The 16,736-nt window shown below is 31.2% G+C and overlaps 1 protein-coding gene across 1 annotated transcript in view; it reads right to left on the bottom strand.

The window, feature by feature from the left end:
• Nucleotides 1–403: 403 nt before the first annotated feature.
• Nucleotides 404–16,736, bottom strand: part of LOC140055174 (retinoic acid receptor alpha-A-like) — a 130,186-nt gene continuing 113,853 nt past the window's right edge. Inside the window, exons 6-8 of the mRNA XM_072100415.1 lie at nucleotides 9,798–9,890; nucleotides 6,880–7,146; nucleotides 404–5,264 (exon numbers count right to left, since the gene is read on the bottom strand). Of these exons, the coding sequence (XP_071956516.1) occupies nucleotides 4,753–5,264; nucleotides 6,880–7,146; nucleotides 9,798–9,890 (872 nt within the window). The 3' untranslated portion in view covers nucleotides 404–4,752. The remainder of the gene's footprint in view (nucleotides 5,265–6,879; nucleotides 7,147–9,797; nucleotides 9,891–16,736) is intronic.

The following is a 16,736-nucleotide window of genomic DNA, read 5'->3' on the forward strand; positions in this document are numbered from 1 at the left end:
TAAATATACAATAAATATGAAACAACAAAAGTTAGCGATCTGTGTCCATAAAACCAATGAAACCTTTGATCTGGTCGAGCTCAGCATCCTCAGTTGTTATATTGGTCATCCTCACCATCATTGCCATGGCAACCATCACTAACACCCTAACTTCAATCTCGCTAACATCTGGCAAAAACTTGGTGGTCTAGTGGTAGTGAACATGAAGAAGGGTTCGAGCCTACCCAAGAACAAATTTTATCACAATTGTCAAAGGTACAGTAAATCAGTAAAATTAGCATGTTATCATTACATTCTGCTTTGTTTATTTTCATCACCTCTACATCACAAACATCATCATCTTCATTTCCACCATAAAGTGCATATTTTCTACAAAAAAAACAAAATAATAAACTCAAAACCATTTGACTGACGTTTCAATATATTTCCATATTAATTGTACAAGTTGGTGTCAGGACTAAAACCTCACGTTCCAGGGAGAGATAAGAATGACTTTGATAGTCTGGTAGACGCTCAGAGCGCCCCTATGTGGTCATATGAGAACTTTTTACATCGATTTGACCTTTGCCCTAATCTACATACACTACATTAACACGCAAATCATCGCACATCAATGACACATAGTATTGGTCACATGATGCTATTTCATCCAATAGCACTTCATCTTTTTAATTATTCATAATCACAACTAACTGATTCTAGAAATGAAAGAAACTAAAGTATGGACTTGATGTCAAGGTATTATCTTTTAGCATATAGCGCGTATCACACACGCTTATTCCTCTCCGACGACGAGCCCGCATTGATTACCACACGCGCAATTTATACAATTATTACATTAAGAATAGTCTTAACAATAAACATTGATTTTAACTACATTTAAAAATCATCAAATATATTATTCAGTAGTTTCAAACCTACAATTATTTTAATATTTGTTGCTCCAAACTGAACAGGATTTTACATAATCGTAGACTTATTGATAAAATGATGATAAAATTCTCTGCACTCTCTTACGGTAAAAAGATACATTTTAGAAAGTTTTTTTGCAGTAATAATTTACATAAATAATTTAATAGCATCTGAAAGGCTACCACCACCACTAACACGATAACTATGTTGCAATTTTATAAAGAAATATTTATCAATGTACATAGATCTGGTAATAATTATCGGTAAAAAGCACTCGGATATGAATAAATCGGCCAATAGTGAAGTCATATTCGCTGTACGCAAATAAACATTTTCCTAGTATTAACCAATAACAACAACACAACAAGTTTGAGTGAAATGAGAGTAAAGCCTCTTATTGGTTAAATGTTTTGGTGTCAAAGGTCACAGAGAGTGCACGTACGCTTAATGTTTGATGGGAACACTAACACAGATTTTTACAAGCACATCAAAATAGATCAATCCTTATAAACACAGATAGGGCAGAATATTTTCTTTACAATGAATTAATGCATACAGTATTGGATTTTCTTTTCCTAAGATATAAAATACAAGACAATTAAACATCAATATTTCAGATCAAATACATTTATAAAGATAACTTAACCAATGTCATTTTTTAAATATATCATTGACAACATCAGTTTTAAATGATATAGGTTATTGGCGTGTGGTTCCATATGCAGCCATTTCTAGTACTATAATTGTAAGCATTATACAATTGTATGTAGTCTGTCAATTAAAAACAAAAACAATTGAGTTTGTATCAGAGGAAGTATCACTGGACACTTGAATCCATACTCCAACCCCACCTTACCCCTAATGCGAGCCCCAAGCTCCCCTGAATATGCTCTCACAAAACAAAATATAATAGAGTATTACACTGTAAGCAAAGAAATATACTGTAGCTCACAACTAAACTACACTACGGTATCAAGCTAGTTTGACAAAAAAGTGCGATAGTGCACAAATATGATGTCCCCATATATGGGCACATCGCATTTTGTTGTCACATAAAGTTTGATAGTGTAGACAGAGCTTAATACAAATAGTGACTGGTAATTAGAGAATATCAGGTCATACACTAATTATGAGTAAAAGCAATAGTGTATAAATTAGCGATGAGCAACAGTTAGGCACACAGAAATAATGAATTAAATCTGTTACAAAAAAAAACACTATATAACTTTTTTTTAACTTTGTAGCAAATAAAAATAATTATAATTTTTAAATATTATGAAATTATACTGTACATACTTTGATACAATATACATTAGTTTAAATTGAATTAACTTTATGTATTTATTCAATCTAAAATGAATTAACATATCTATCGCTCCTAAAAGATGATCTATTAAAAAATAGTGCATTCGATTATTTAAAAGGCTTTAAATTGACGAGGACGTTATAAGGATAAATAGTACCTAATACAAAGAGTGACAGTTTTTAAACTATAGCATAATATCCCAGCAATGTCCACAAATAAAACAATTACAGCTGCAGTGAATAAATGAAGAAATCACTAAAACTATTCAGAATGAATGAAAGGCACCAACAATGAGAAAATAAAAATCACTCATCATCTACATCAGAAAAAATAACTTTCATAAAAAATGAAAATTATAGTTAAAATCAGTTTCTATTTAATGAGTTAAAATAAATAAAACGTTGGAAATAAAACAAAAAAAGACCTGGGTAAATATCACCTCAAACCTGCTGTCTACTAAAGTAATACCAGGTAATATATAATGAGTTAATTGCTTTTAGTAATTAGCAGAAGTAGCTTCATCAGTTACCTATCTTTTTAAATACCTTAACTTATTAACATTAAATGCATTTAAAAATGTACTTTTAACTAAAGAGAATTTATCTTAAAATTCATATTTCAGTCTTTACTGGTTTTATTTCAAACTGACTGTGCAACAAACAGATAAGTATTGATAACACAAATCCTCCCTTTGTTCTTGTTAATTCATCTCCACCCCACCCCCCATGTCAACCATCATTTTATACCAGTCACTACTCGGAAAAAGACTTGTAAAAAATAATTTGTATGAAATTCTATATTATTGTGAATTTTGTTATTTCGCTTCTTGTATCATTATGATTAAATACTGTATCACCGGGCGGTTTAGAATTAATGATCTTTGTCTGTTGTGCTTATGATAAAATAAATATATTTGTGTTTCATTTATCATCTGTTTGTTATACAGAGAATTTGAAGACAAACAAACATACAACACATAAACATTTACACTTAGCAGATCACTATATACAGAGATCTCGTTTTATTGAACTATACCCTCTGGTTAAAATGTTATACTGTATTTAAGTAGGCTACACTTACTTAAGTAGACCACACCTACTTAAGTGAGCCAAAACCACTTAAGTAACAAGTAGGCCACACCTAAAGCAAGTCCTGTTGATATTTCTTATGTGAAGACTGATGCGAGTATGTTATGTTTTGGTAACAACCTTATAAGCGGCTGGCTCAACCAATTTAACTTCGCCACTTCAAGTATTTCTTGAAAGCCCATGATTTTTATTTTATCAGAATTATTTTGTTTTTTTGTTTTTTTTGTTTATTCAGATTTATATTTATTTATTGAGCTATATGGCAAACAGACAATAAAAACAAAACCAGAGAAGTACCAATGAAGGTAGAGGGGTGAAACGCTCCTTCTAGTAGTAGTCAATAAAACTTTTAATAATAATTTTACAAACTTTGTTATTATATTTATATGGATATTAAAATATAAGACTGTGGATTAATATCTCTAAAACACATCCTTTTGTGAAATTTAGTGAATACTAAATATAATGATTAATAAAAAGTTAAACTACAAGTTTAAAAACACTGTCATCAAACAATTGATTTTCGTATATAAATAATTTTTAGAATTTAAAATTTGGCATGAGAAACTCTACACTTTTTCTACAGACAGAATTTGGTCATATCAGAATTATCGGGTCTGCACCAAATTCTTGTTCCTGATTATTTAAATGTTTTTTCTGATCCCCGTGTGTGTGTTCTCAAAGGAGTGGCTTAGGTGTCGCATAGGTCAGCCAAACATAAGATACATATTATCAGCCATATTCATTTCAGTCCCAGAACATATGTTTCACCTATTTACTAGTAAAATGATTAATCATTGTACAGAACTTATGATTGGTTAGAGCGAGAAAAAACGGTAAACTGAATGTAATTGATTCTTTGCGTTCTTTCTTGCGTGCTGCCCAACATTGTTTCGCAGAAGAACGTGTAATTTCGTAGTGCGTTCATATCATTGACAATTTACAGCTGCTAAGCTGTGTATTCATTTATCGATCCTTCAATGTGACAACATTTTACATGAATTGTGAATGTACTTTAGTACAATCACCCAGAATGTGTTGCCATGAATTTAACAAATTCTAACCCAATTTGCGAAAGTTTTTCAGCCGTTTCTTGAGTAACATTTTGTCGTGATCGCCATATTTTGTGTAGTTCTGGCATAGATACTCTTTTAAGATTTCAACAACAAAACATGTTACACTGGTCTTTGACCCAAATATCTACAAGCTAGATTGACATCAAAGACATGATTGACACAAAAAGCAACTTGTTGTTTTCAACAACATCTCTTCCTTGTTTGAACAAAGTAGGAGGAGGTTTGTCTTCACTGTCCTACTGATTTTGTGGCTGTACTAATACCATAAATGTCTTGGTAATGCATCAGTGATAATGTTTCGTTGGCCACAATAAAGTATGCGATAAAACTCAAAGCAGTTAATACTACTAGAGATAGGACTTGACTAACATTACTGTGGGTAGCCCGCATTTGGTGTATATCCGAGATAATGTCGGTACATTTCCATATCGTTTCCAAACGGTATTGGAAATGGTAAATCGCGGCCATTTGGCTGTTCAACTTTTACCGCACATGCAGTTTCACTCGAACTTTCATGGCCACGTCCGTTTAATGGGTGATGACCGTTAAAACCATTTGTTCCTTTTGAGAAGTTACTTGACGACACCGAAGCTGAATTACTCTTCTTTAAATCTTCGTCTTTCTTTCCTTCGCACCCACCTTTAAAGTCGTACACTTCCATATATAGTTCGGGCATTGGAAAGGATGGTACACCTACTTTCAATTTCATAATAAATTGAGTGTGAAGATTATCAAGAGTCCGAAGTTCAGGTAAACGTAGTAGAATCTTTGCAAAAATGTGTGGATCGTCGCGATGGTTTCGCTGTGTTTCAACTTTGAGTGCTCCAAGAATTTTAGCTTGTAAAGTGCAGATCAAATCACGATTTTGTAGACTTTCTCGATCTGAAAGAAATAATATAATAACAGATTCAGTAACATTTTAAAAATAATGACATAAAAAAATCCATAATAAACTATACCAATAGGTTTTAAAACAGATTACAGTGTAATTCATCAATCAATCCATTGCACAGTTTAAAATCCTTTTGAGCACAATGCTTTGGATAACAGTGCATTATAGTATGAAGAGTGAACTAGTATTTAACTATCTAACTAGTACAGTGTGAGATTAAGTATATGACACTTTTAATTTGATTTTGGAGTATGTAAGCTCATAGGTATTCTACAACACTCCTACAGTCTAAGCCTTAAGGTATAATTGTTGATAAATTAATGTCACAAATAATGACAAAATACAAGAGTTATCATGAATATCAGCTTAACAACAAAACTGTCTTTGTTTTCTCCTCTCAAACAAGCTTCTTTACTTATTTGAAGTTTATTTTTTTATCAAATTTAATTAATTTGTCTTCAAAGGAGATAAATTAATACTCAAAATTGAAAAAAACTTGATGATAAAGATAAAGTATAAGATTCTATTAGTGATATTTGACGGGTTCAGCTAATCTAGACATGGAATTAAGATGATTAATAAAAGTATTTAAGTAGGGATATTTAATAAAAACAATCAAATATTTGTATAAAACTTGGACATTACCATTTACTTTTGAAGATTTTGTTTTTTTCTAAATTACACTCTCATGTATTTTTTAATATCAGATCTTTTTTTATGAACTAGTACAAGATGAGAATAGATTTTTTCTAAATATTTTTTTAATCATGCTTTTTATTCATTTTGTTGAGGTAATTACTATAATTTTTTTTAAATTATATTTTTTAATTTGTAAAAAAAGTGAATTTAAAGAATTTTACAAATGTTAAAATAAGAATGTACAAACAACATAAATTGATTAAAAAAAAATTGTTTTCAAAATTCAAATAATCGATTTTTTAGATAGAAATGGAAAGAAGAATTTTTGTTTTTATTTTAAAGCGAAAAATAATTTCTAAAGGTATGCACACAGCAGCCTCTAAATATAATCAATGGATAACTATTTAAATCTATCTTTGCTGAAAAATTCCATATTAATGAAAAGTAAAACAGCACCACAGATCAAAAATTCAAAGGAATTCACATTAAAAATGTTATTTGTCTAAAGAAACTAAATGCAAGGAGAGTATTTGTACAAATTATATCTTTCCTAAGTAATTAAAGATGTATTGTCCCCCTAAAATAATAATTGTTAATTTTTTTTGTGTTAAATATGCCATTTTAATGTCACATAATAGTTATTCACTTTGACCAAAAACTGGATTGGAAAAAAAAAAATTATTTTCTTAAAAATGAATTTAAAGCAAAAAATACCTAAATTGTCTGTCAGACAATGGTTTTTAGTTAAAATTAAGCGTTTCTTTTGTCTTTTTATAAGTGAAGAAATATTTTTTTTTTACAGAAGTGAATAACTTTATTAAAACTGCAAAATGGCCTATTCAACGTTTATTTTTATTAATATTTTTTAGGTTTTTGGGGGACAATACATCTACAAAATGTAGTTATTCGCTATATACTTGCAAACTCTATCCTAACTATCTTTTACATTAATTTAAATTAATTTACCGTCTGCATAAAGTACAACGGCTGATAACAGCGCTAACTCTGATTTCTGTAACTTTAACCGATGAAGACGTCTTGCGAAATCATATACAGCATCTACCAGCTCATGAGGCATGAACTTAAGCATGTTGAGACGCGATACGCGCACATTGTTGTTCAAGATGAACTTGTTGTAAAGGACGAGTTCAATGCAGTCCTGCACGGTTAGAATTTCAAAGAAACCAGCTTTTACCAGTACCATTTGGTCTTGTTGTTCCAATGAAGAAAAACCTAGATGAAAGAAAGATAAAAAAGAAAATGAGAAGAATCAGTCTTGTTTTTTTAAGTTTCAGAAAAAATTTTAATATGATTAAATAAGTTCACAAAGATTAAAATACAAATATTTGAAACATAAGAAGTTATATTGAATGCCAAACAAAAGAAATCATTATATAAAACAAATGAATAATGTATGAATATTGTAGTTTGTTATAAAAAGAAAAAAAATATGCTGTTAATTTTTTTTTTACACGTTTTTAATCAATTATTAAAAACTACCTACAGGCGCCAACACAACAATAAAACAAACATATCTATATTGTGTTGGAAATTGGTTTGCCGTATTTGAAAATGTATCGGTGTCGGATTTAATTTATTGCAAGACAGATTTTGAAATCAAAATAATTTATTGCTTTACATTCATGATAATTAAAATTGCGCTCATAGTCTCATCCCAACAGATAAAAGAAATCACTGCCGTAAATATATAATTGGGTGTATTTTTGGAAATCACGCAGTAGTGTTGTGTGTCATACAACCCACTGGAGATTCAACCCGGGTTGAATCTCCAGTGGGGTTGTATGACACATATTACTTAATAGATTTTTATTTTGCAAAATAAAAATCTATTAAGCTGTTTGGACTACAGTATGTGTTTTCTTTCTCGGCTTTTTACCACTGTAACAGAATTAATATGACACAGATGTAACTGTTTTTGTAAAAAGAGGCGCGGGTTCGAATCTTAGTTTATTAAATTATATAAAAATGTCATTTATCATCTATTCTTTAGTAAAGTAGAAAATAAAAAAAACAAACATATATTTCTTAGTAAATATACAACAAACAAACGAAAAAGAGAAGACATTGTAAATAAAAAATATCATATTTATAATTTTCCCAATTGCTAGTAGGTTATTACATAACTCATAAATTTATAAAAACATGCTCTTTATTCGACATATGCTACATGTCTATGATATAATCTATTTGCTTAAAACAAAGGATTTTATCTGCATATCATCAATTTAAATCATTTCTAACCATCACTCTTATTCTAAGATAAATAATATGTCATATTTCATCATTTAATTTTTAAATTGAGACTTGTAACATAAAATGCCTTGTACCTTATTAATCTGGTGTAGAAAAAAGAAAAAAAACATTTTTCTCCTTATTTTCTGATAAGACAAAGTAGAGTGTAATTGATGTCAATAAGAGAGAAAATTGCTTATGGGGAAAAACTCTGTTTGAGATTGTCAGTAAATAGCAAACAGCTATCCCCAGTACAATCACACACATATGCGTTTTTAATGAATGGTATGTAACAAACTCCGACATGCTGCATGTTACGGATCGTACGGTATGTTTCTAATCGCCTCGAGTGAGGATGATTTTTACGGAGACCGCTCTGTTTCATATCAAATCTCGCTTTTAAAATTTCTTTTAAGAGCATTTGAAATTATTTCATAAATCTGTATACACTTAAAATATATGTATTACTGTACATGTTGCTATTTGTTGGAGATCGAACAAAAATGATGATAAATATGTCTTTATGTCTGCGGGCATAGATAGATATTACTATTTAATGTTTAAAAAAAAAAGATGGCAAAGGAGATAACATTTGTTTGTTGATCTTTTACCTTAAACGTCATTGTTAAAAATAGTTTGAAAAAAATTATTTTTCTTAATAGAAATAATTGAAATGGACAGTAACCTTAAATTAGAAAATGCAGTTCAGAATGAGAAATTATATAGAAAATGATTTTTTGTAGATTTTTATTTAATAAAAATAATTAATGTAATTATTATTGATATTATTATAATATTTACTAAATAATAATATAAGAACTACATTTTAAATAATTTACCAGTTTTGTTCCTAAGAAATTTAGAGTTTAATATTTTGATTATTATCTATTTAATATTAAAGTACTAATCTTGTTTTTATTATCATTGCATAAACTGTACAAATTACATTTTAACAATTTAAATAACTATATTTTAAAGGTTTTATACTTAAACCCAATTAATATTATATGAAGGGCAATCTATGCCAAAATTGGAAATGTCTATACATTTTTTTGCACCAACTGCCTTTCATACTCAATAGTTATAGTTATGCATTTTGTCAAAATATAGGTTAATACGTGCCATTTTCTGACACAATTATCAGGAACTATTTGCTAAATGTCCTACTCAATGCAAGTTTGCATTTTTTGTTGTTACCCCACTGGGTAAATAAATGTCAGAGCGTCGTCAACTGGGGAGTAATTGCAGAAATGGAATAACCTCTCACTTTTGTAGCTAATACTAGCCTAGAAACAAGTAATTACTATTAGGATGTAATTGCCTAATGAACATTAGGTTCATTAATGGGTGAAAGCATTTTAAAAATGGGTTTTAGACAAAAGTAGCTACAGAATAGTTATTAGTATGTAAGCATGTACGGTACACGAATCTTACAAACATTATTTTAACTGAATAATATGACATACTGTATTATTATTATTTAAAAAAATTTAGTTTAACTTCAATAAATGTATAAATTATCAATTTGGGATTAATTGTTATTATTAGAAATTGAGCTGATTTATGCATGGAACCATGGAAACAGACAATTTGTTCGTGGTTCAAAGGTCGGAGTTGACTCTAAAACTTACCTGGTACCTGTTTACAAAACGTGACTATCCTTTTGATATACATGGCCAATGTCTCACCAATAACAGATCCCCACATCTGCCTACCATCCATACCTACAAGACAAAACATAAGAAACAAAATTAGCAGGATATAAAAACAACATTGTACTTCATTTATATATAAATATTTAAAACATTTATACCAAAATTAGAAGATAAATACAAATACAGTATTTTAAATATTTATTTAAATGAACATGATTTCCTTAAATTGATACTTCATAATCAATATTTCAATATTTATAATTGTTTTGATTATATATTTCACAATTGTCATATGAAGTAAATATATTATAAAAAAATCTGTTATTATATTTTGTGAAGCAATATATAGGAAATTGCACTTTGAATTACTGTAGTTATTACAACTTGACAAATGATGTTTCGGTGTGATCAGAATTCAAGCAGTTATGTAAAACACAGCCAAATGGTTTGACGATTTGTCAGTGTATGCAGGTATACGCTCATCACTCACAACAAACATCTCCACAAACATCACGCACATCTCCAAATATTTATCATCTGATGTCAACCGTTACAGTGTCAACAAGACGGATTCACATGAATAAGACGAGATAGATAAATTCTGGGCAGAAAAGCGCGGTGAACGGCGCAGTAAGGCTGAGATTTAACTAGCCCACAGCGTGAAACATTAATAATGCTATGTATTGCCCACCGAGGGCATATCAATCAGAAAGCATGCCCGAAGGTAAAGCATGCACACAACAGTAAGATTAATACTTCGGTATAAATCATCCGTCGGTTCCAAATGTAATTTGCGAAATATTCGGTACAAACAAAGGAAACATCCAATTTTACTAATGGGGATGTCCATATAGGTACAAGTTTTGTTCTGCTTAATACCAACATTACATATTGCCCGATAATTAAGCCAAATGGTCTAATAATATTTCATATGTATATTGGAGCAACTAGAGCGTAACGTGTACCGTACTATTAAATATGCATCAACCTTAAGCATGCATGATTTGCATAATATTATATTTCTGTTGTTGAAACGATAAGTATGATGGACGATACGCCCCCACTTGTGGTTTATTTAATTTATTTAATCGCATTTCACTCTCATGAAAACATTTTTTGTTTTAAATATTATTCAACTATTGAATAATGTAGTACTCTACTACTATTGATACTTTGCTATTTAAACTTTTGTTGATGCTTTAATATATTATTAACACTTCTGATGCTATTTCAACTTTTGCTATTAACACTTTTGTTGCTAATGCTAGTGTGCTATCCTTTTACTTATACTACCACTATTGCTCCTTCTGCTACTTGTACTACTATTGTTCCTTCTGCTATTGCTACTTATACTGCTAATATTGTTACTTATACTGCAACTATTGCTTCTTCTACAATTGCTACTTCTGCTATTGCTACTATTGTTCATTCTGCTATTGCTACTTATACTGCTACTATTGATCCTTATACTGCTGCTACTTATACTACTATTGCTACTTATACTACTATTGCTCCTTCTACTATTGCCACTTATACTAATACTATTGCTCCCTCTGCTGTTAATAATATATAAAAAATTGACAGGCAGTCCGTGTGAGTTCTCGGAAGAATTAGAACAGTGACAGACCAATACCGTCGCTATAAATCTGTAAAACCAATTTCCAGTTTCATGAAGGGGGGTACAGACCAAAGGAAGAATATATAATTTTATAATACGGCAAACGTAAACCTGTTTTCAAGATTTTGACAAGCATGGGATTTGCAAAAACAGACAGGAACACACTGACCTAAAAAATAAAAGATGCCATCAATGTTTGCTATCATGACATGACTCAATTTTATGAGTTAGCTGTCGAAAAAAACAGAGAGGGAAAAATATTAGACATTTTTTTTTTAGATCAGGGGTGAGGAACCGTACAGAACTTGATTGTGAACCCGGTTTACGAGGCAGTTCGGAGGCGGGATATCTGTTGAGATTTGAAAACAATAGAAATCGACATAAGTTCACCTTTATCTGTGTCAGCCATAGTGTTAATTGATAGATTTTGTACCAACATAAATTTTCTGATAATTACAGATTCAACAAAATCCTAGCTAGTTCAAAAACTGAATGTTCATTTATCCAGAGAATTCAATCGAAATCAGTGAATTGATTTATACTCCTTGTCTATGCATCGTCGATAAGTCTTAGTGAATCTTTCAACCAATACGTGGACCGTAACACGGGTAGTCTAGTATGACAAGCCTCGGATGGTTCTAAAATGGAATTTGAATTGAATCTTGATCAAAAATTGGGATCATAATATTCAAATAAGGTAAACATGGTACAACTATAGGATCATACAAGTTAAGGGGACAACCTAAACCTTGGACTGAAAATTAAGAAATACAATTCAATTACAGTTGAAAAAACAAAACGCTTATCTCTTTATTTCTCCCTCCCTCTGCTTTAGGGTGGTAATACTAATCTGAATTCTAGAAACCAAATTCAACTGTAGGAAATCAACCACTTTCGGGACATGACCTTTTAAAACCTGACCTACTTCTCTCAGTCTATTCTACAATACACAGTATAGTATAAAAGTACTGTACTAACATTATTTTTTATTCCGAGAGAACTTACTATGACCGCTGTATGCAAATATTGCCTACAGGCCGAATACATAATTAGAAGCCATGTGTCCGGACACCAAGCAATAAACGACAAACTCTTTATTAATCATAATTCTAATTATCTTAAATTTATAAATCAAAATTAAATATTAATTCATTTAAGAATGCCTTCAAATTCAAAAGAGCTTTGATATTAAAAACATCTAAAGCTTTGTCTACACTATCAAACTTTATGTGACAAAACAAGTGTGATGTGCTCAAATATGGTAGTTGTATTTCTAAATATGGTAGTGATATGACATCATCATGTCCATATATGGGCACATCACATTTTTTTGTCAAATAAAGTTTGATAGTGTAGACAAAGCTTTACATATGCCCATCACTTGTCAAAAACAATCAAAAGATATTATTTAAATTGTCAAACAGTCGAAATGTGGAAATCTTCGCACATAATATTATTCGTGCCGGTTAAATACAAGCATCTGATGGCGTTGGTTTACGAATATCTGTTCCGATGAACTCCACGACAATATTAATTGGTTTCGTGAGTATACCATTTATAGTTTGCCGATCTCACCTTAAATAGTAATTGTGTCACGCTTAATTCCCCTCACAGAGTTGTAGATAATGTGTGAAAGGTAAAAGCGTGTGTGTCTTATTTAATGAGCATTCGGATGATTAATGTTTATTATGATGAGTTGAGATTCATATTTGAACGACGACGTCATTTTGAGGGTATCTCTTAATCTGATCATATATTTGAATGAAGCTTAAACAATGAAATGTTATAATCATTTATAGGAAAAATTATGATGATAATAATTATGATAATAATAACATAGGCCAAAAGGATGTTAATGATGATAAATTAAATGATGATGTTAATGATGACAATGTAATTTAATGATTTGATAATAATTTTAATGATGATGAAAATTATGATTTTGATAATAACTTATACGATTTTAATGATGATAATGATGATTATGATGTTAATGATTATCGTGATAATTATAATAATGATAAATGATATCGAATGATAAATTGTTGATGATTTTTATGTTAATAATAACTATAATAATTAGAATACAATAATAATGAGATTGGTGACAGATTCTGATAATGATAACTAATCTTGATTTAATTTATTATTTAAACATAATCAGTGCATTTATTGGTTTTTAATTTTCATTTCATTCATTGGTTTATTTTGTATTTTTAGTTTAACACAGTTGTGTAATATACAAATGTAGACTATTAATAATATAGATAGCCGTTGATTCAATGACATTTAATATTAAATGTATCTAAACATTTCATCTCAAATCCCCAGAGTTCAAACATTTTGAATGCGTTGAAATTCTTTTGAGGCCAGTGTCAGACGGAACACACAGCTTGCAGCCCAAGCGCAATAAGCAGTGTCAGGTGGTACGGTTTTAGTGCTTGTCACAAATAGAAAACTGGGCTAGGTGACTTGCGGTTGAAATGTGTACTGTAACATTCCTGGGGACCAGTTAAAGGATTTGATACCAAAGGGTGGTAGATGTACTTAATAAGGATAGCCTAAAGGTATATACTTCTGAGGGGTGGGTAATTGTGGTTCTTATTAGTGACAATTCAGGGACCAACTTAGGAATTTAAGATACATAAATGGGATTTCCAATAATTGTTAAGCTGTCCTTGTCTAGTTTAGTTTAGTCTAGTTTTAGTCACTACAGGGTTTGATTGACTATAACATGGTGCATACCAAATTGTACGCTGGCTGCAATTACTCCTATTAAAATGAAGCTTATATGGTTATTAAATAAACCGTAGATAAGATCTGATGTTAAGTACCCTGACTGACCAATAGATCAAAAGGAGTAGTCTACAATTTGCAGACCTAGATAGTGTTATGAACTAAACCTACGCTTGATGCATCTTACGGGGCATTTATATCCCACTGAAGTGGTCAAAGTTTATGTATTCAACATTTATTAATCTACAGAGCATAATTGACTTTAGGTAAACTACCCACTATGTCTGTGAAATGCTAAAAAAAGTCTCTACAAGCTGTTGAGGAATTTACAGGCCTTGTGAGGTTGGTTGCACTCTGGAGTTACTGCAGGATTTACAGGGTTTGTGAAGGTGGTTTTATGTACTGTGTTAGCTATTCAACCTATTAATGCACTGACTGCCCTCTGACACGATGGCCTATAGAGAATGTGGGTAGAACTCAGGCTAGCCAACTTATCTTTTGGTTTCAAAATTAAATCTGAGCTGGTCCCTTGCATGAATGTGTGCTCTAGTACAGTAGAACCTCCATTTTACGTACGGTACGGGACCGAAAGGATTCGTAAAATCAAGGTTGACCTTAAATTGACCCCAAATACGTAGAGATCGTAGCTAGCCGTATTTGCCTACTTCTGTACACAGTATGCAGGTGGTCACTAGCTAGACCTAGGCCTTGCCTAGACTATTCAGGCCAGGCTAGCAGGCCTAGCAAGATGTGAGACCTAACTAGAAAAGTACAGTATATACAGGCTGTACGATGTTTAAATAAAGTGTAAAATATAATTGTTTTCTATCAATAAAAACAGTCGCTGCTTTAGGGGGAATGCATGTGCGTAGCTCGTCCCACACACAGCGGAATTCCTCACACAGCCATGATTGTGGCTTTGTGTGCTTTGTTGTTGTTAAATTGCGCCCTCAATGTAAGAAAATGATGACGTCATCGGTTATTTTAAGCGTACGTAAAATCGAGGGAACGTAAAATCAGGGTACGTAAAACACAGGTTCTACTGTACTAGTATCCCCCAAATTTCTCTAAATTGGTAGCATAACGAGCAATGAATTTCCTTGTTGAGGATCAATAAAAGTTATCTTATCTTATCTTATCTTATAAAGATAATTAACTGAGAGAGATATGAATTTCTGAGGATTTTTTGCATTTTCAACTTGCAGTCTGTATTTTCAAGTGGCAAAACAGTGATGTAGCCACAAGAAATAAAGTAGTGTGGTTTTCCCAAGAAAAGGGAAGGAACAATCTCTGTTCAAGCCACTAGGTTGTCAAAGGCCCCTGTGACAAAGTGGTCAGGTTCAAACCTTACCAAATGTACTGGTGGCTACGGCCCTGAAAAATATATTTTGCAACTCGCATTAAAATTACATTCATAGGTCTTACTCATATCTTCGGCGGATTGATTGCGATTTCTTGCGCTTAATACTATCAATGACTATCAACATAACAGTTATGTCAGATCTCGTTTCAAAATAAATACCGGTCATTTGTAAGATTTTTTTTGTAAGTCTAATGATGTCCACATAAACGATATTTTATATATTTCGGTTAAGTTATTATAAAAAGGTCGTGTAACAAAGCAAGTCAAGCAGTTTGTTTCATACCATTCAGTTGACATTTCTACTGGACATGTGGATATATGTGTGTTGGTCATATTAATATTATATAAAGTTTCATAAATAATTAACAGTTAAAAATAGTTTCATATATTTGGGCTAGTTTAATTTTTTTTTTGCAAAATAAAATGTGTCGTGGTTCATTAATAATTCTAAGTTCTTAAATACCCTGTGGTATTTCAGCAAGTATAATATCTAATAGATACTTTTATTGTTATCAATATTCAGATTTGAATCTATTATTAAGGAATTGGTAGGCAAGCATCAAGCAAAAACATCATTATATAGAATAGTATTACGCAATTAAGGTAGGAACTAAAGCTCTTTCTACACTATCAAACTTTATTTTTAAAAAAACACAATGTGATGCGCCCATATCAGGGCTCGCAGAATCCTAAAATATTTGGTTGCCCTTCGGGCAAGTAGGTTTTAGGTTTTGGTTGCCCTCATCATTTTTTTACTTGCCCACTATTTTAACTTAATTTTAACGTTTTATACCGCGAAAAAACGTCGGTGAAAAACGCCTATGCTTAATACACTCTGGTGTTTTTTTCGATGGATTTTAAAGTAGTGAAAACAATTTTTCAAATTTTTTCAATTACACAGTGATGTAGGCTAATCTTTTAAAAACATTTTACAGTAATTTATTTTCTCATACGATCCTCCGTACAAGAGTTGCGATTGTTTAATTAACATGGTGTCCTGAAATCCCTTGAAAACGCTATGTTCTTTCTGTTGGTTACGCTTCGTTGCACGGCATTGTTTGTCATCGATCGAAGATGTGTTCCGTTTCGTGAATGAAAAAGGCGTATTCACGTGGGTTTACTTTGGGAGCAAAAACGTTTTGCTTCTATTGTGCAATGAAATTCCGAAATCAAGCTATTTTGCGATATTTAAAATGTA

Source organism: Antedon mediterranea, chromosome 7 (genome assembly GCF_964355755.1).
Source record: "Antedon mediterranea chromosome 7, ecAntMedi1.1, whole genome shotgun sequence".
NCBI classification, from domain to species: domain Eukaryota; kingdom Metazoa; phylum Echinodermata; class Crinoidea; order Comatulida; family Antedonidae; genus Antedon; species Antedon mediterranea.